Source organism: Clavelina lepadiformis, chromosome 5 (assembly GCF_947623445.1).
Source record: "Clavelina lepadiformis chromosome 5, kaClaLepa1.1, whole genome shotgun sequence".
In the NCBI taxonomy this organism is placed as follows: Eukaryota; Metazoa; Chordata; class Ascidiacea; order Aplousobranchia; family Clavelinidae; genus Clavelina; species Clavelina lepadiformis.
Window position 1 is genome coordinate 16,403,189 of NC_135244.1, and position 20,838 is coordinate 16,424,026.

General features: G+C 36.6%; 1 protein-coding gene across 2 annotated transcripts in view; it reads right to left on the reverse strand.

The window, feature by feature from the left end:
• Nucleotides 1-2,164: 2,164 nt before the first annotated feature.
• The window catches only part of LOC143458960 (uncharacterized), a 34,547-nt gene continuing 15,873 nt past the window's right edge, over nucleotides 2,165-20,838 (reverse strand). The window contains exons 1-6 of one of the 2 annotated variants that reach the window (XM_076955874.1): nucleotides 15,708-16,971; nucleotides 14,253-14,696; nucleotides 8,955-9,785; nucleotides 7,158-7,303; nucleotides 3,794-3,919; nucleotides 2,165-3,634 (exon numbers count right to left, since the gene is read on the reverse strand). In XM_076955874.1, coding sequence (XP_076811989.1) covers nucleotides 3,218-3,634; nucleotides 3,794-3,919; nucleotides 7,158-7,303; nucleotides 8,955-9,785; nucleotides 14,253-14,538 — 1,806 coding nt within the window. In that variant the 5' untranslated portion in view covers nucleotides 14,539-14,696; nucleotides 15,708-16,971 and the 3' untranslated portion in view covers nucleotides 2,165-3,217. Of the gene's footprint in view, nucleotides 3,635-3,793; nucleotides 3,920-7,157; nucleotides 7,304-8,954; nucleotides 9,786-14,252; nucleotides 14,697-15,707; nucleotides 16,972-20,838 lie in introns of those variants that run through there. The other variant, XM_076955873.1, reaches the window with a different exon arrangement.

Consider the following 20,838-nt stretch of genomic DNA (forward strand, 5'->3'; position numbering starts at 1 on the left):
TCGGACAATTACAAACAACTTTTTTAATTTTGGAATTTTCTAAACAAGTTAGCCTATAGGCCTACACTATATCAACGAACCAGCTATTTCAAACAGAAAATAAAACGAACCGGCGGTTTTTGTCACAAATTATTCATAACAAAATATGAACTAGATGAAAATAATAAAAAGAAAATTTCTAAACTGGAAAAGAACAAAACGGAATTCAATAAGCGCTAATAAATATCAGCTAAATTTGCTACAAGGTTTTGGTTGATTTGCATTCCTAAAGCCATCTATTTCGGTTATGGTTGTTTCTGTGTTGGCTACTTTTCCAGTTTGCTCGATTTTGTTTCGGTATTTCCTGTATTGAAATTTTCTTGCACCTTGTGTCTTCCTTTTCCAAATAATCCAACTTTAGTTAGTTTTTTAAATCTGGAAAATTTTGGTATAATGTTTTCTTTTTCAAAACATTTCTGTCATGCTACAAATTTTTCGTTTTTGTGTTTTCATTTTTAGTAGTTTTTGGTTAATCCTGCACCGGAATTGTCTTGTCACCAAAAATATTAGCGTGCATTTTAAAGATGTAATACGATTACTTACCGCTAGGGCGTATCCTTGTTCCGTACCGTTACGACAAAGTCTCTTACATTACATCAAATGCTTTTAAGCGAGCATCTGTTTCATTTTGACAAAGTAGGGTTCTGTTGGTGACCTCTATGATATGATAAAATTAAGTAAAGTTAACACGCTGATATTAATAGGCCTATTAGTATTAGCCATAGCGTACTAAGGAACTAGGCGTTAAAATTTAGAGGCTCCTTATATCACATAGTTTCTATTTGTTCTCTGTCTTTTGGCACGTCACAGCAAGAATCGGTAATAGCTTATTTTTCAGTGGGAAAACAAGTTTGGCTGCTTCTACATCTCACGTTTCTCTCTCCTGTCTTCCTGCAGCATGAAGTGATGAAAGATTCTTATGGTATGCTCATGGCTTACAAAGCTTTGTCTCTCCTAAACTCACTCTAGGCCACTTAACAAAATTGCATATCGAATTGCTTGGTGGCATGGTGTTTTTGAACCGTTTACAAATGCCCAGTGAACACTTACTGTATGTCCTTTAAAATACCTTTCTATATTTTTCTGTTCTATTTCTGATATTAGGCTACAAATTAGGTATTTGTATGTTTCTATTTGCTCTTTTACAGCAACCTTGTTATCCTATTTTATTTTGTTACGTTTTCCTATTTAAATACTACTTAAATGTTTGAATGCTGATGATTTTCTACCTTTGAAATAATAAACAGATCAATACCATCACCAACAATACTAAACTATTAGTCGTGTCATATTAAATTTTGTTTTGGGGTAAATGACCTTACTACGTGTTGCAACACAGTGTAGTATCTTTTTGAATAATTCTTTGTTGAGTGCAATTATGCAATGCATGAGGTTTCAGCCAAAGCTGATGTAATAGGCTAGATAAAGTTCCTGCTGTAAAACAGAATGCAAACTGCACCTGTGATGAGTGAGTGGATGACAAATCCAGGTTTTGATGCTAAACCCGTGAAAGAAGGTTGTAATTACTTGGTGTAATTCCTTGAGCAAACATGTTTTACCGTTTACTGGTCGCATCTGTTCTGACAAGCGTAAACTCAGCTCATAGTAAGTACAAAGAACGGGCTAAATTTGACGGATAACCGATAGGTCTGTGACTGGTTTTAAAGCATTCAGCGTCAATGGTTCGGTGGCGCCAGGTTTTCAAACACTCTCGTCGACCTGAGAGACTGAACACTTTTTCCCCAAACAAAACACCGGGCAATTCTCCGATTACTCAATGTTTTATGTAAAGGCTCTATTAACATTTTTGGCCAATGCCTTGTGTGTGATGAGATTCTGGGGTTCACGATTTGTTTGTTTAGTAGCTGTGAACTTGCAGACTTCGCAAAACCAGGGTCTTTTAAGTTTTAAACTTTCCTGCTGTCATCATACCGGTTGAGGATAATTTCATGTAACTGATATGTAAATAAAGCACTTATATTTCAACCTCGCTGTTTAGAAAGAAGTTGACGGCCTATCTTGAATCTTAATTTTAATTTCTGATGCTGGCTACTAGTAACCTGATTTACCGATCAAATCTAATGCGACGGGTGACCTAATTAAAAAATGTGACAAAAACTCTTCATAAGCTCGATTAAACTTTTTATTTTAAAATTAAAGACCTGGTGAAAAGATGTAATAAAAGCACCAAATATTCAAAAGAAGGTAACAACCATCATCACGTTTATTTGAAATATAGATGGTCATACACATGCCTTTTGTGATCTCTCACAAATAAATATGTTCTAAACAATATTTTTAGTACGACGATAAAAGATGCATTTACGAGGTAAAACTAAACAAAGTCCATGAATGCAACGTAAACTAAAGCGCATGCAATCACATGGATTGTAGTTGAAAGACTATTTTGAAAGTAAAATAAAAAAGTTTTGTGTTCTCCTCAAATGCTGTACAGTACAAGGTCTTTCTTCTGGAAAGATATATCAACGTGGGTAAGCGGACATCTCAAGTTTAATTCTTAGTTGTATACTAGAACAAAGATAGAAAATAGTACTCCTTTGCTTACAATGCTGGTAAAATGCTTCACATATTCCAAATATATTGGTCGTTGTACAGCGTCACCTTGCATGTACAGTACATAGGCTTACTGTCACAAATACGCACAGTACGTAGCTGCAACATAACGAAATATGTAAGAAACTTAGGAACTGCGAGAAAAAACGGTAATAGATTGCTTTCGATCCATACAATGGATAAGAAAACGTAATAAGCCTGGTGCAAAATGATGCATTTCATGGAAAAACGCAGAAGGTTTTGTTTGGAATAACAATTAGTAATAAACACACATAACAAGCAAGATACAGCTTATTTATTGCTTTTTAACAACCTTTACTGCGAATTTACAGCATTACTTTCAGCAGCAAGTTGATGGACTCTTCATTCAACTAATAACCTTGCGAAAGCACGTGACAATATGCAACATTCAGTAACCTACTGTATAAGCGAACGTGAACAATACAAAACGTTAATTAGACACATTTTTGGTTAGTGCAGTTGCAAAACGTGAACGGCATATAAAGGATTTGGTCATGGTTTTTGCTTATAACGTCTTCCTAGTACTCTGCAATTATTCCTAGAAAAATACGGCAAACAGACTCCAACGAGGAAGTTTTTCTTCTCATCCCATTGCGTGAACCATATTTGGGTGATTGAGACCCAGAGTTAGGCTGCCGGAACCCGTGGCTGCTGCGGCCGCGGCCGCCGGGTGCGTTGGATGCATGGAATGATGATGGGCAGTTGGTAGGATGGGATGGCCTCCGCCGAATCCGGCTGATCCGGTGAGGTGATGCGGCATGTGAGCGTGCGGGTGATGATGAGGATGGACTCCACCGAAAGTGTGCATCTGCCCGAAGGAGCCGGAATATGCCGCCGCGGCCGCCGCTGCTGCCCCAAAGCCGCCGGTGTTGTCGAAAAACTTAAAATTTGTCGCATCAAAACGTGGATCGCGACACACGGAAGATTTCTTTAACTTGGTTGAGATCTTGCGGTTACGGGTTTGAATTCCTTCTTTTTTCATGGTCAAAGGCCGGTTTACCTGTGAAAATATATCAAAACTCATTGTAAGATGCTGTTATTTTCGAACGAGTTGTTTAATAAATAATTAAGGTATGTAACGGGGGCTATACAGAAATCTAATTTGTTTTGGCGAATATTCCCAAAACACATAGGAAAAGATATAAAATACTTTAATTACCCCATGCAGTTTGTAATAAAGCCCGCACGCATTACACACTGGATCGCCATTGGCGTTTCTTCTCCACAGAGTTGTGGTCGTCGTTGCGCAGTTACTACAGCTCGTTCCTGCTCTTCTAGCAGCCGACTAAAAAAATGGACGAAGAACGTAAATGCCTTTCACTCGAATTATGGTTAAGGTAGAGCAAATATATGCCTATTGCCGAAGGGGCTTCTACACGTTTTGGCTGCCGGCGCAGTTTAAGTGGTACAGGTACAGGCTCTGACACTAATGCATTGCCAGCAGCGACGCCAAAGTGGAAATTTTAAACCAACAGAAAGGTTATCGACCCTTAACTCGCTTAGGAAGTAGACGGTGTTGGAAGCCTATCGCACGTCACAGAAGAATGGAAAAATTTGATCGAACGATGTGTGTGAAAGCACGTAACGTATACACTCGCTTTACACGTGGTGTCTGTAAAGCGCCGAAGAAAATTTTTGTTTAGATTATGACATCACCATGTTTCAATATCTTGGGCAAATAATTCCAAACTAACTTCTTTCGAATACTCCACAGGGCTCTATCGGTTTTCTAATTTTATCGTACAGCAAGAATGAAAGAGGTTAATGCGATTGTTGTAATAACGGATGTAGCCAAGTGGCTCAATTTTTTCAATTTGAATACATTTAGTTTCTAATGTTCACTTGTAGGAGATTACTTGAGATACCTTTCCGCATATTGTTTGACAGGTGTTCGGTTTAAATTGCAAACCTTCAAAAACGTTTGTTTTCGAAACAAAAATCACAAATCACATTTTACCGATGCTATCAATACGCTTTATTATACACAGCAGGCTTGGATATTTTTACTGTTGATTTTCACAAACGTTTCACGTCACTTTCATTAAATCATATCAGGAAATAAGAGTATACGTTAACAGCATTACACTATTAGCATAACATTACGATTACACGATGTCAACAGCACAAGCCTAGCAAAAAAGAATACAAAACAACAGCACTGGGTGTGATCTCAATGCGCCTCTTTTTTTGCTGCATGCTGGCCTGTTCTCATTAGGACGTTCTCCACAAGCCGAGCGTTACTTTCGTGTTGCAATTGGTGCCAAAATTAAGTAGTATTTTTTTTAGCCATACAAGCTGTATTGTTGCAGATATAACTACACAAACACTCCGACTCCACTAATAGCATATATATATATTTTCTTGAATGGTTGGCCTACCCTAAGGCTCACTGAGTTTGTAAAGGTTTACGGCGACTAACGATGGTAGACTCGAATGAGATGTTAGGAATGAAACTTAATTTCGTTAATTGTGATGCATATATTGCGATCAATGCGTGAAGAATGCCTGAGGAATTTCGCCTTAACAACACGAAAGATGGTCTTCAAGAATTACTGTATTTAAGACAACAAACTTTCTCAACCTTGTCACGCAAGGCGACATTAAAATGTATAAATTTTTGATCACGCTTTAGGTAAACAACAGACAAATAGCGAGCAGTAAAGCAATGAAGTAAATTCTGTCTCCGTGAGCTGAAGTCAGTTCAACCTAACACGGATTTTGTCTCCACACGCCTTTTAATTAAGTTCCTCAATTTTCCCCTTTCTACAAGCGTGACGCCTGCAATGACGTTTCAATTTTTGGGTTTTATTTTTTCTTAAGGCTATAAATTATTTAAGGTGTTGATTAGCAATTACTACGCTCTAGTTGAGGTCAAAAGTTTAGGGCTGGGTAAAGTCAGGTGGAAAACTCCCGAAAACTTGAATATTGTTTCATACGTTCATTTTCTTAGAGTTAGTATTATATAGGTGGTCAAATTAAACTAAAATGACATTGCATGACATATGTGGTGATGGCAAAATCATAGCTGTAAAGGACAAAAAGGTTACAAAAATGAAGCGGTAAATTTCAAAACTGCGACTTATTCTTAATCCATTCGCAAAAGGAAATTTGTTTTCGTATTTGGAGTGATAGTAATTGATGTTTCGTAAAATAAATTTTTGTTAGCTTTGTTTGAGAAGATGACGTCACCTGCATTTAAATGATGCTTGCGATAAACTCGGTTTAGCTTATGTCAACTCATTGCATTTACGTCACTATAAAGAAACAAATCAGAAAACAGACTATATACTTGATTTTTTGAGGTGTATAAAAAGAAGGGTATTTTTGTTTATGGGCGTATAATATTTTGAAATGTATTATCTGTAATGAACATGTAATGTTTAAACAAGCGATCCCAGTAAACAGCATTTTTACTTTTCTTACCACTTTGACCACTTTGCTGTTTATCGTATGCGTCATGATCAAAGCTCACTGCAGCAAATAATTAATTGCGGTCAGTTTTACTGGCATTGTGTGACGTTTTTCACCGCAATCAGACGCACTTTGTTTGTTTTTGTCGCATTTTCTAAATTTTATACCATATGTCGACCTAGCATTGGCCCTTGGGGCGCGCTTGCAGGTCAAAAGTTAGTTATGTTCGTAATCGGAAATTGCTGTAGCCGTTGTGCCGTCGTTAACAAGTGTTTGTTTGATAAATAGTTATAATTGCCGATCTCGAATTTGTCACTAGATTTAGGTATTCGACCGCAAAGCCTATGCCTTTGCCCGAAAAGGTTTGCCTGCCATTAGGCGGGTATCATTTTCACACACTATTTTGGGTGCAAGCACAGGCAATAACAAATTGTAATTGCCTTTACCGGCTGCTAGTTACCATGTAAGTTGTAGAAGAGAAGCCAATAAGAGTCGCATTAATACCTATTGACAGCTCGCTTGATCTTTTAGCCATCCCTGTTTCCTACAAAGGTCATATTGCCCAATAGTCACTGCGCTCGGATTATTTTGGGGCACGCTGCTTGCCCCACGTCTAGCGTAGTCTCTCCGCTTTCGCGTAAACAACTCAAAATAAGGCAAGATTGACGCCGACTTTAAGAAAATTACGTCATGCCGTTTCGTGCTATCGCCACCTTGTGTTTGAACAACACCACAATTGAACGCAGTTGTGACGTCACGTCCATGGGAAAGTCCTAACGCAGCCAAGAATATTTTTCGACGTAATCCGTATTTGGCAAAAGATAAAGTTGATTGGGATTGTGTCTACCTAAGTGACCGTGGTTATAACGGGATGATTGTTTGAACTCTGACTCGCCTGATCAGTCAGAGTACTATTTCCGACGAGCCGTGATTACCTTTCCTAACCGGTGCTAACAACGCGTCAATAAAAGCCATCGGGCGTTTGATAAAAATGGAAGAAATATGGCCAAATCGAGTACGTTATTCTGTAAAACTAGGAAGCCTAAAACTCATAAATCTTTTAAATGGTACCTGCGCTTAAAAGCTGCGCCACGTCGAACCAATTTACTTACCAGTCTCTTTTTAGGCTTGATGAGTGGCCTATTTTGTCCGTTCATCTTGTGGTAAAGGCCACACGCATTACACAAATAATGGCCCGTGCCGTCCCTTCTCCATAGTGGCGTGGCGGTGGCTCCACAGTTGACACATTCGCGTCCCTCTGAGTAAAAATGATCGATTTTTAGTGACCGATTAAAGAAAGAAAACAAACCAGATCTAAATGGGGCGCGAGTGTCACTATATGTTATTAATGGTGAAATATTTGTCTGGATGTGAGGTAGAAACGACGTGTGACCTTAAGGCAAAAAGTATAATACTGCGGAAATGTAACTTACTTATGTACAGTAATTTGTCACATCCATACGTCTTTGAGTGGGTGTGCGTGTAGCATAAAGATTTAAATCTTGCTAATAAATTCATTTAGGTTAAGGTTGCAATCCAAAAAAAATTATTTCAAAGTATAAAGATTCTGAAGTTGTTTACAAATCCTGGTTGCTCACAATTCATTCCCACGCAATTGAACGTCACTTTAATAGAGCAATTACCTGGCGAAGTTTGCGAGGTCAGTGCGTCGTCTACAAAGAGTTTTTTTGCCGATGCTATATATAATAGAAAAAATCGCTATCATGTTTTGAAAGGTGGCCAACTAAACCTTATCACTAGATATCAAAAAATTGTATGTATGTACCCACTGAAAACTGGGTTCCACATTCTCAGTTCAACGTTCCACGAAATCAGAGAATTTTTGTTATGACAAATACTGACAAATATTAAAATCCATTAATTACCTATTTATAAACTTGCAAAAATTATGATTGGTGGCAATAAACTCATACCACTCTCTCAAATTTATTTATTTAATGGGCTTTAAACAAAAAACTATTTCATCGATTTCATCATAACACGTGTCAACGTAAGAATAAGAAACACTTTGCAATGACTGTTTGGATCAGTTCAATCCATGCATCCGCACTATCAAGGCAGGGTTTTCTATTTTCATGATTATTTTTCTGTGATAACTGCTGCTATAATCAGCATACATGTAAGTAAAAAACAAATATGCTCAAGGAAACGCCAATCAGACCCATTTTAAAGCTTCAGTGGGTAACCGTTTGTGCGACGTAAAGATAATCATGACCCGGTCAGAACAGAGTCATTTCGTTTTGATTTCATGAGTTGAAAGACAAGATGTTGTCATGCCGTTTTTTGTAGAAAAAAACGTTGTTAAACAACTAACAATATTTGCAGAGCACATCCTCTTTGAATCTATATTATACCACCGACAGTGTCGTTATTTCTGCTGCGCAACTGATTTAAGTCAAAGCCCAAACGCTGCTTTACCTTTTTAATTTGACAAAACTGACAGCAATCGCCATTTAAAATTCGCCGCGCTTTGGACAATCAAAGTAAGGAAGTGAGGTTTCACGTACTTTGATCATAACAACAATCAGCTCATGAAGCCACTTCGGCGAACGCAATAATGGTAAATAAAAAAAACCAATTCAAAATTTTTCTTTTCAAGAAAACGTCCTGAAAGTTTTTTGTTTGTTTGTTTGTTTAGTTCACAAAAGCAGTAACTCCTTGCTTCTAAGTAGATCTTATCGAATATTATTCGTTCTATCTGGGTAGTTAATAACTACATATGAACTTTTTACGTATATTTTGAAAGTCAGACCAACGTTTAGCCAACCACGTTATGTTATCACGTGTTGGCGAAAATCAAAAATGTTTTTATTAAATGTTAAAATGTAGAAAACATTTCAACTACAATATGTTGCAAATCTTAACTAGGAAACAGCAAGTGCGCTAACCTGTGCTTGAACGATTTTTTGACTTGGATTTGGTCGGATATGATGACGATAACGATGATGCCTTCCCGCTTTCCTGGCTGATTGAATAGGACGAGATCCCGCTGTTATACTCGGTCACACTCGAGCTCATGTAGGGATTGGAGTAAGGCATCAAGCTAGAAGAGGAGGCACTCCGATGCTGGCTTTCGCTTTTGCCATTGCTGTTTGATTGGTGATAGAGTTGGTGCGGTATTGGTTGCTGTGGATGTTGGCAAGAATCGAGCGTTGCACCAGCTTGTTGTTCCGATGAGGATTGCCTGGTTAGATGTTGGCGTTGTTGATTTGAACTTGAGTTTGACACGCCGCTTGATGGCGTTAGTGGCATCCCTCCGGCATTTTCCGCGTCGTCTTTGGGCGGAGTCGGGAATGCGTGAAAAGAATTTTGACTCGTGCTGGCAACCGACGTTGAAACTGTCTCACATCCCGTTACCATGACACCACTGCAAGGTCTCCCTATTACGCTATCAACACTGTCGTTTCGCTCTCCGGATGGTGGGGCGTTAGTGTTGGAAGCACATCGAGCGACCCCGCTTTCCATTTTGATAGGCGATCCGCTACCCTGGAATCTGCTTCCATCATTCGGACTCTTTCCATTTTGAGAACTCCATCCGTGCGAGGTAATGGTAGATGCGCTTGGAAGAGGAGCGAACACTGACGATTTTGAGGCAGACGTTCCGAGCCAGGACAAACCGGTGGAGCATCCTGGAGACGGATGATGGTGTCCTTGATGATGGAAATGGGAAGTCCTTACGGCGCACGATCTCTCGGCCTCTGCCCTCGCCGCGGCAGCAGCTGTTTTAAAATAAGAACAATATCGGTTTGAATAAAAAGTCGAAGATCGTGGCAACAGAGAGGAGTGCATGTGGCATCTCCGTGGAAGCCGCGCCACTCCTGCACTTCTATTGTCAAATTCATCGTCGTTCATGATCGAATCACGAAAAATATAATCGCGGTAACCAGATTCCCGCATTGCCACAATATTTCTTAACGACATTTTTATAAATCTTAAAACAAAATAAAAAATAATCATCATAAACATAATGAGATGGATATCCTAGCAACCCATACATGCCAGGAAATTATCTGCACAAAGCATTTGGTAATAAAAGTTAAACTTAAACAGAAGTTACACGGTAATCCGACTTTACAGTATCTTTCGAAGTCGCTCTTTTTATCTAAATGAGTTCTCAAAGTTATTCGCGTAACACACTTCGCCTAATTCGTTTCCTGAGACAATAGGTTCAATATCGACTTATTCAGTAGACTACAGCGCTATTAAGTGAGCTCTCACTTATGAAGCAAACCCGATTTCCTGTTTTCCTTTCTCTAATTGCCTTGATGCCTTTACAAGGTTGCAAGCGTAGTGACCTCATTAGGTTTGGTGGTTAAGTGAAACTGAAATGCAAAATCTTTTGAATCTATCGTTTTACTGATTACTGTGATTAGTCATTGCCGAAAAGTCGAAAAATCTTGAAGACACTTTTAATTTTTGTTAGTAGACCGTTTCCTTCAGGATTTGTTATTTTTGCTTTGCTAAATCTACAATTTATAAATGTTAGATGATAACTTTCCTTGTCGAGTATCGAGCAAAATATGGCTTCGGGATCTTAAACAGATTAAATACTGTATATACTTGTAGTAATGTTGATTAAAAACCTTTATGGGTATAGTAGTATTTACTTTTTTGCTATGTTATTTGGAATTAGCTCAAACGTGGTTACATATGATGAATCTATATGTAATTTCTGTCCAGGTATCCTTTCCAGGAATCATTAATGTTATTTAAATTAATTTTATGTTTAATGATTTTTGTTTTAAACACTAACAAGTGCATGATGCGTTCATAGAGTGGTATAGGCTCTAATTGTTGTGAGCGATGTCAATCAGGATTTGATGGGCGAAATATTTATCAAATGCGGCGCAGTTTGGCAAGATTAATTCGGAAATAAAAACAAAGGCTTACTTCATAGGAATTTATTAAACTTTCTTACGTTGACTAGTTGTGTCAATAGTGTTTTATACAACATCAAATTAAGACCTTCGTCAGCTAGGTTTGTATGTTTTAAGTGTTTATTTTTGCTTTGCTTAGCCCGGTGATAAGCGAGCAGTTTTTGAGGTTTTAGGGCTGTCGCGTCTGCTCTTCAATGTTCTCTGGTTTTGAATGTTTTCCAAAACAGATCTTTATGTGGACGCAGCAGGATTATCACCAAGTTCCCAATACTTTCTCAATACAAAAACGAAAGGTGTGCTTCGCCATTTTGATAAACTGCAAATCTTTGTATATTTGAGCGACGTTTTTCTATTCAGTCTTCTTCTCTTTTTTTGTCGTTTGTCGAAGAATATATGGCCACAAAATGATTTAGAAACAAGTGTAAATTTTGTTGCCCTGGAGCCATTAAATGTTTCTCTGCATAACCTTCCCTGACTTATCTTAAATTAACTTACAAGGAAGCTTGCAATAATGACAATTTAAATCATTTTTAACGTTAAAACTACAAGCTTGTATATGTAATACAGTATATTGTAATTGATCGTTTAGACATTAAAAGGAGGTATAATTACCATGCAACTTGGCTTGGTCCTTGCGTGCGAAATGAAATGCTACAGGTTATGAATTACTCATAAGGCTATTACCAATAATCGCGAAATTGTGAAATGTCATTTCGTTGGCTATCCCTTCTGCAGGGTAATACATGTGACTAATAATTATGTGTGTATTTCTATTGTGGGCGTAAAACAAGCTTTTACCAATTTTTTTTTTTAAGTAAAATTGGACTCTAAGTGCAAAATTGCTCATGCCCTACCAATTTACTTATATGGCTTTGTAGGCCAATTTAGCCGACGCCATCCAAAGTCACATTAAGCCTTACCCCCTCAAGGCTTAACAAACAGAACAACATATGCATTAACACAACAACAGAAATGTAGAAGTTTCAAAATGAGCTGAATATATGAAATTACTCGCGCGCTCTCAATTAAGTCTTGTATAGTCTGAACTATATTTGCTTTTTCTGAATAAACCCTCTTAAAAGTGCTTATTTTCTTTTAGTTCGCATCTTTTGATGGCAAGTTTACGGGAGTTACTAAATACTAGAATACAGTATGCTTTCAAAGTGAGCTTTGAAAATGTTTACAAAGTTCACTGTGCAAAATTCGAGTTCCATTAAGTTACTTGTCCATATACCACGATTTTTTATAAGTAATTTAAATGAAATATTGTTAAAAGTGATCTTAAGGATGCTCGGAAATAAAAAAATTAATTCATATTTAAGTTATGAAATTTTACAACGTGTATCAGGTTTACTATTTTTATAAAAACATGACTTGTTTTTAATATTACGACAAGAATACTTAAACAAAAAATAAAAGCAAACAAGCCTGAAGGTAAAATAATGCATTTTCCTCGCAAAGGTCATCGTTATAAGTATAATCATGCTTACATTAAAGGCATCATTTCCTTTACAACAATGATTTTCGTACAACATGATTTTTGGATTTAGAAAGTATTTTTCTGTTTTTTCTATTTGTTACCAGCATAAGAAGCTTTATAGATATGAAGTATAAATAAAAGATTGAAACGCTAATGGAACCAGTAGCTCAGCGGGTACCTTTCATAGGATCTTATTTTGTAAACGAAAAAAATCATTTACCTTTTTAGCCGCCTATACAAGTTGGATGACCGAAAATAAAAACTAATTTTGAAGTAAATTGAAATAGGGAACAGAAATCAGAATAATAATAAACAAAAAGAAAGTTGGATAAATAATTTGTGTTAATATTGCACTCTCGTTTTATTCCCCCTTTTGCAGGTTTCAATGTTCGATAACTAAACTTCATTTTTATAAATTTTATCAGAGTCCACCACAGAACTTCAATTTTTATTTTTCTTATTTGTAAATTCACTTAAAACATATATACTTATTTTCTATTACATCTAACTTAGCGACGTAGGTAGCATAGAAATAGTTCAACAATTTTTCCTTAACGTTTTTGTGTGCATAACAGTAAGTTTGCCTATTTTAAGTTAAGCGAATGATTACAGTCAAGAATGAATCAATATTTCTATCAATTTTGATATTATATTTTCCGGAGTCATTTCAATTACACTATAAGGTTATCTCAGGGCAAGAATAGGTAATTCTTGTTTGTTTTATTATGACATACTTTAGTGAAAATTACTTTTGGAAATGTTCCGCTGTATGACATAATTGCTTACTTCCAATATAAAGCATAAAACGGAAAACTCTTCCAAGTGTGTCGCTTTTGGTAAACATCAAAAATTGACATAACAGAGAGCCAAATAAATTAGAAGGGCATTAATAAAAAGCCTCTTGCGCGTGTGTTACCGGTAATGTGTATGTTTGCCAGGGCTTCAGGGGGTAAAATGTGTCAAAGCCGTCAAACATATTCATCACGGACTGGCTTCTTACTCATTTTCACCAAAGTATTTAGATTTGATTTCACACTTTAAACTTATCCTCAGCATAAAATTTTCCCTCTTTTCATATTTAACAACAAACTTGCGCTTTAGTGACCTCTGAAACTCAGTTTAGCGAAATTTGACGTCTTATGCGATGCCAGTTTTTTATATTTATATTTCAATTATATAGGTTTTACACCTGGCATTTACCACTTCTGCCCACTTAGCAGAATGCTGTCAATGTAAATAATTTAAGAGTAATAGTCTTATACTTTGTACCTATTACTAAAACTTTTGGAAATTTAGGTACCCGATGTTTGATTCAATCAATTGTCGTTTACCTTTGCCTGTCAGTTCCAAAAACAGATATGCGATTAACAAAGTGAAGATTTCAGCAGACGTCATGGGCAAAAGTGTACTGTCACGGGTCATTAAATCTCAGAAACCTTGTAAAGTTATCTTATAGGTGACGATTGACTTGTAAACGATATATTTTACATCCTATCTCCTGCTTCAATAACAAGGCATATTGAATGCCACTTTTATTTACCTAAACGTGCGCAATAGACTGAACAGTTTACACGTTCAAGGTCTTAGGTTTCTCGAAATTACAATTATTCTTTTGCGACTCGGAGTTTTGATTACTATCGTAATTTGAACAACAAAGTTTTTATTTGTTTTAAAGCGTGAAATTCTATCTTGACCGAGCCATGCTATCTTCGCTTTATAGTCTTTACTTCTCAATCAGTAAATATTTGTGCAGCAGATTATTTTACAAAGCTACTGTTACACAGAAGGTTTGCTTTATAAATTGGCAAAAATCTCTTGACAAAACTTACCGTTAAGGCTTCTTTGATGGGCGCGATACTGCATATTGATTCCATAGTAACTAGCTGCACTCTGTCCATCTATGTGATGAAGGTAGGCGTCCATTTCGTCAGCAATATACGGCGCTTCCATGTATGGGTTGATGGCCGGGTGATGGGCCCCGGGTCCGGCGCTCGACGCAAAAGTGGTTGCCCCTGTCGCTACCCCTCCCGCGTCAGGGTGGTGCGGAGCGGTCGCAAGACCCGGATGATGGGGATGGTGTGTAAACCATCTATGTTGGTCGGTAGATGGCATCATAGTGCAAAGGTATTGTTGTACTATTATTTCAAACACTGTTTGCTTAAACGATTTTGTTTAAGACACACTATATATGTGTGATTGTTTAGGTTTGGCCTTATGGAGCCGTAGAGGTGTAACCTAATGTTGCAATATGTAATCAGATCTCCATGTCATACCTGCAATGTAAGAAGGCGTGATATAAATTTTTAGCAAATGTTACTTCATCATTAAAGAAAAATAAAACAAATAAAATAAACTTAAAAATTATGATTATAAAAACGTTTTTATTAGTTTGTATTTTAGCCATCTTAATCATGCCAAGTTTTGCACTTGATAAATTTATGCAAAAACTTGCATTTTTTATTTTAGATCAAAATTTTTGTTAAAAATGGCGGTTGTTTAAAACATAAAAAGAAAACAGCAAGTTTGATTTGTAATATTTGAAAGTTTACCTTATGCTTATTGATAATTCAATATTTACTATTTTCATCCTTTTATATATTTAAGAAAACTATCTTGTATTACAAACAATGTTTCTTCTTCAACTTTGACAAACCGAAAGTTTTGTTTTAGTGCATATAAGAAAATTTGAAAATCTTCCATTTATCTGAAAACAATTTAAATCCTGCCCTGTAAACGTTAATCCTATTTTCTGGCTTTTGGTTTCTTATACCAGAACAACGTAATCACACCCTCAGTTCAAACTCATGATCAATGTGTATTCCGCATTACAGGTTCACTGTCTTAAACAATATGGCCGCAAACGAAGAGCCGCCTGCCCATACAAACACAAGATCCGGGCCGTTAGCTAAGGGTAATCGGCCGTGACCCATCACGACGATCACTGCACACCGGGCGTGACAATAACAACAATTGTACTAGGGTTAGCAGCCACCGAAGATAACCAGCTCGTTGATGTAGAAGCGAATGGTTTACAATTTATTTTAGGGATGAAAAACTTTGCTTGTAAGAAGCTTTTTGTCACTTGAAATTGTGGCGCCAAAATTTGACGGATATTTTGGGCAAAATCGATAGAAAGTCTAATCTGGTCTATATTTACAACTAATTAACATTTCAGCAAATTACGCATTTCATTTGAAGTACCGCGGCCATTGCGAAAACTTTGTTGAAACAATAAACAAATTATTGGATGTACTGCTCCCAATTTCTGTAACATCTAACATTACCGTGAAAAACTACTTCGTTAGATGAGCTATAAATCCTGATTACGTTTGGAAATTGACACAAATTTGATGCAAATGGATCCCAAAATTTCTTAAAGGAAACCTAAGAAATATCGAAAAAAGCTAAATTAATATTGTGTCCTTTCACATCTTTCAAGTAAGCAGCATCTACAAGAACCAGTCTCTCAGATTTCTATAAGCCTATACCTCGTTACTCTTTGGCGAGTTGCATTGGAATGAAACTTTAACTGGCTATCATTACAATCGAACAAAGAAATGCATCCCAGGTTTTTTTCATTGAGAAGCGCTTCCGTGGACTTTTCGCCACTCGATCGGTGAAAGAAAATCGTTATCAGGCCTACTTAGCATCGTTTATCTCGGCCAAGATCGGATGTTTGCGATCAGTTTTGGAGACGCCCGTAATTTGATCCTTTTCTGCTCGTGTTTTACAAGCCTCTGGGCGTGCACAGATACTTTTTATAAGACATTTTATATCGAGGAGAATAAGTTATTTAGGATCTGGTTACAAACATTAAGGTAAACCTTAACCTCAACTTAGAAACTTTTAAACAGATTATTGTAGTCGTAACAATTTTAGAGTAAGCGAGCAAAAATCCAAAATGCCGATTATTTATTTGATCATAGTCGAGGTCATATAAAGGGTACATACAAACATTTCATAAATAATGAAATGACAAACGACGGATTTGTAAAACCAAATATCGTCTGCTCGGTTTATATTGTGTAGGCTACCAGTACCACGGACTGCGATTTCTATAGAAGCTTTTTAGTTTCTTAACACAATAAGCATTTATCTCAGCTATGGTGTGGCCAGTAATGCGTTTTTTTGTTTTTCATGAACAGCATTCTACTTTCACCACGTATAGAAAATCATCTCCTTAAGTTTGCAGCAATAATCTATAACTTCTGGATTCCACCTGATATTAACTCCTATCTCAGTCAACGCTTAAATCGCCTTCAACTTAATAGACACTGCTTATGCACAAAACTTTACTTTATCTTGGTATACATGTACTCGTCTATAGAAAGCTGTACGTCTGTTGATCAAGGAATTACACAACCGGTGGCTATGCTCTCTGTTCGCGCACAGAAATTTGTTTTCTTGTGTCGGCAAATCCTTACCCTCAGGTCTTCGTCCTTTTTTTCACTCGTTACTCGGCGTACTTCTTTCGCCATATTACAGGAAAAAAGCGAAAAAGTAGATCCTGTACTGATAGACACCAACGATATATGCGATAAAGGATGCGCCCAGTTACCGCACCGTAATAAGACGCGACAGTACGAATCCCTAAAACGGGAAAAGTAGCTAAAAATTTTAATAGATTTTACTGCTTTTTCTCTCTACAAATCAGTTGTCAGATTCTTAACATTTTGCAAATAAATTTTAAAGTAAATATTCGTCTGACACTACAGTATTAACTGATGAATTCCTATAGTTTACTTAAAAGTTGTGTCATAACCTGTAAATACGCGCTGTTCTGCGATGATTCGTATTATCGTCAAGAATGTTTTTCCTTGAGCACCTGGATATGGCGCGTGGTGCGCCCGGACTAATTAGTCGGTTGATAAAACATCGGATCATGCCCGAAACATGTTTCCTATGATATCAGCTTAAGCAAAACTTCCGACTTTTCGACGCTTAGTCGACGTCAGATTAGAGCTCGGCTCAATACAACTTCCAATGAATACGTTTGCGAATATACCCGCAACAGTTTACGCTCCAAGACATCGGGTTATGGTAAAATTGTTTGTTTGGGTGTTCTAGGGATTTGCAACGGATTTCTCGTTCCTTTGCGGACAGTTAATTTGCTCTGAAACGGCCTGTTCGTCAAGCATTACCTCATTGCTATTTTCTATCTATACGTTTTTCGAAACTCTCGGCGAAAAGATTAAGTTGGCAAATATTTTGCAGCCAATTGGACAGTTACAGCCTGCTTTTACCGTGTTCAACTCAACTGATTACTTTTGTTTTATTTCTTAAATGCAATTAGTGTTTATAAGAGCGGTAATTAGACAACAATAACAATTTGAGATTGCCACATTATATGAAACGTTTTGTGTTTTTGTTACCGTAAATACTTTTCTAATGTAATTAATTCAAAAGGAATGCGATAATAAAAGATGTGTATGTAGCACAGCTGGTTATATCATCTCCCGAAGCAGTATTTGTTTATATTATTCATATAATTTTTAACAATCATTGTAACAAATTAATGTACAGTAAATGCTAAATTTCAACAAGTTTTGAACTAAATTCTGCTGTGAAAGCTTTTGAAACAAATGCAAACACGATTACACAATATTTTTGTTGGCTTATGTACTGTACCCGCAAAGACAAATGTAATCTAAAAGTACTGTTATCTGTATACACTTCAGACGTTTACATCTTATCAGTCACCATCGTTATACAAGTGATCTGATCAGCTGCATTTGAAACCGTTTCTCATATTTGTATTTTCTATGCGCGATATCAGTTTTGCCAATCATCAGACTAAAAGTTTAAAATCCCTTTTTACGTTCCTGCTGCTTGCGCGCTATGAACTAGGTTACCATGTTGCAATTGTTTCTTCAAGCAACGACGTAATATAATTAACGTTCGTCATTGTTCATGGGGAGATCTGCTGTTTTTTCTTCAGTTTACTTTGATTTTGCTGGAAATACAAAGTTGTCACGTAAAGGTTACCGATTTTTGTTAAATTCAAAGGTTCTGTAATTGTGTTTGTTGTCAAAATTGTTGTAAGTTATGCTTGGGATGCCGAAAACCTTCACTATATACGTATTCTTTAATCGAAAAGAGGCTTTACAAGACGCTAACAAAGGTGCTTTTGAATTTATGTTGCAGCAAGGCATGGTTATATAATGCTCAAGAAATCCTTTCTACAAAACCACAACCACTATCTTATTTTATTGAATTGTTGTAAATACCGAAAGCGCCTGGTTGCACATTTATAAACCGGCTTACAAATTAATCATACCTACAGTTACACTTAAGCAAACTACCTGCTGAGTGTAAACTATTAATGTAGCAAATATAACATCTCAAAGGAGAACCTTGTTCTTTTATCTGCACGTCAGCAGTAGTTCCGACTGATGACATTTCAAGGACATTTTTGTATAAAGAATCGGACGCTTTGGACTAGAATCATGTTTTACTAATGTTGGATTGTATTACAATAAAAAGTCAATGATGCTTATTGTGCTATGCAAGTTGAGCAGAGTCGGCACTAGATAGCGTGAAAAAAATGGCTGTCATCGACGTTGTGGACACGACTGGTTACAGTGTAATCCAACGCAAAAGCAACTACACAAATTGCCATGCCAGATACGATCTACAGAACGTAAGCTTGACGAATTTCACACTCTTATGTTTAATAACGTCAACAAAGTCGCAAGGCAGCCACCAGCTATCTATCTTGTTGTGTAAGCTTAGATAGGGTTGCATTTATGTGTTTGTTGGAAAACGAAGAGGAGATTAGACACGTCTACGTCAAAGTTTCTCATAAGCAAAGATAATCTTGGCTTAGGGCCTTAGGTACTTTCACGATCAGCAAGTATAGTGCGAAGTTCGCTTGGGGTGAAAGACAGATGTCACGGCGACGAACCCGCGGTAGTGACTAACTATAACCTCGTACCACGCATCCAACGAATATTGATAAAACAATCCTTGTAAACAATACAAGCACATCAACCAGCGATTAAGAAATAAAAACTAAAAATTTTTAACCAGTTTTTTGTGTCTATTACAGCTGATGTTTGTTGACTTGTTTCTAAAAGTTACTTCACACCTGCATTTCACAGAGAAATCGGGTTATACGGTTATACGGTTCACTGAATTTTAAGTTGCAAAGGTATTGTAGGGGAACAAATACACAATGGAAGACCACAGGTCGTGTCGCGTTGTCACTATTTCCAGAAAAAAGGAATAGAGAGGATAGAGAGCGAATGGTCAACAAGCATAACAACGATAATGGTTTTCCGGTGACCCTCGTGTCAACTAAAAAGTAACTTAATATGAAAACAACTGGCACAAAATAGACGGTTGTTAAAAAATGTCTGCGCCTGTCCGGTTCGCTACATTATCATAGAATATTAAATAAAATCATGTTTTTTGAAAAAAAATCTGTTTGTTCACATGACTCAAGTAAAATAATATTTACTGCAATCTTAGATTAATTTTTAATTTTTTAATAAAATCCACATTACCGCCTGCTATCATGCATATTATTACATACGCATTTAAAGGAGCGTTTAAAGTTATATGGAATCTTTTCGTGTATATCTTGGACACCGTTAGAATGCAGCATCTGCCGATTAGGTACATAGCCAGAACCGCTCAATTTTGTTGACTGCAGTCGTACTTAGACGAATAGTTGGGGTTAAATAGCATAGGTTTTAAGACGTTTGTGAGCAATTAGCTGAAACTGGAGAAGATCTTATTGAAAACCCGCCATCATGACGACAAGCTCTTTTACGGAACGAAACCATTTTATCTTACCTTTTCTTTTCATTTGATAGTTTTTACAGGGATCCGTAGTAAAATGTTGATGCTTTTGCAAAAATATTAGTTGATATAGTCATTGGATTTTTTTTACATATACCGGACAAGCTTTTGTCGTTTTAGTTTTGATTTATAGTTCTGCATGCGGACACTTGAAAACACAAGTAACAACGCTTTGTGGTTTCTTGAATTGAGAAAACACAGCAATATGGACATTGTAATAATGATGAAAGTTGACATAACAATTAAATCGGCAAAATGAACATTGAATATAACAGTCTTTATTCTTGATTTATTAGTTATTAAACTTATTAAATATACAAAAGATGCATAAAATGCATGATTTTTTCTACAAAAAAAATAATTTACTTTAAATTGTATTGTTTTAAATTTTTTCGTTTTTTCATTCCTGACATAGACCTAAAATGAAAGATTGATTCGTGTTAAAGTCAAAAGCATTACGTGTTTCTTGGTGCAAATAAATCTCCACTTACATGTAATGTGAGTCAGACCGTGGTCTTGTGCAGTAACTTTACGCGATAATGGTCATAAAAATTTTAGTTGAGGCAACAACTTAATACATAATCACAATAAAATCGCTTGGAAAATTGGGGT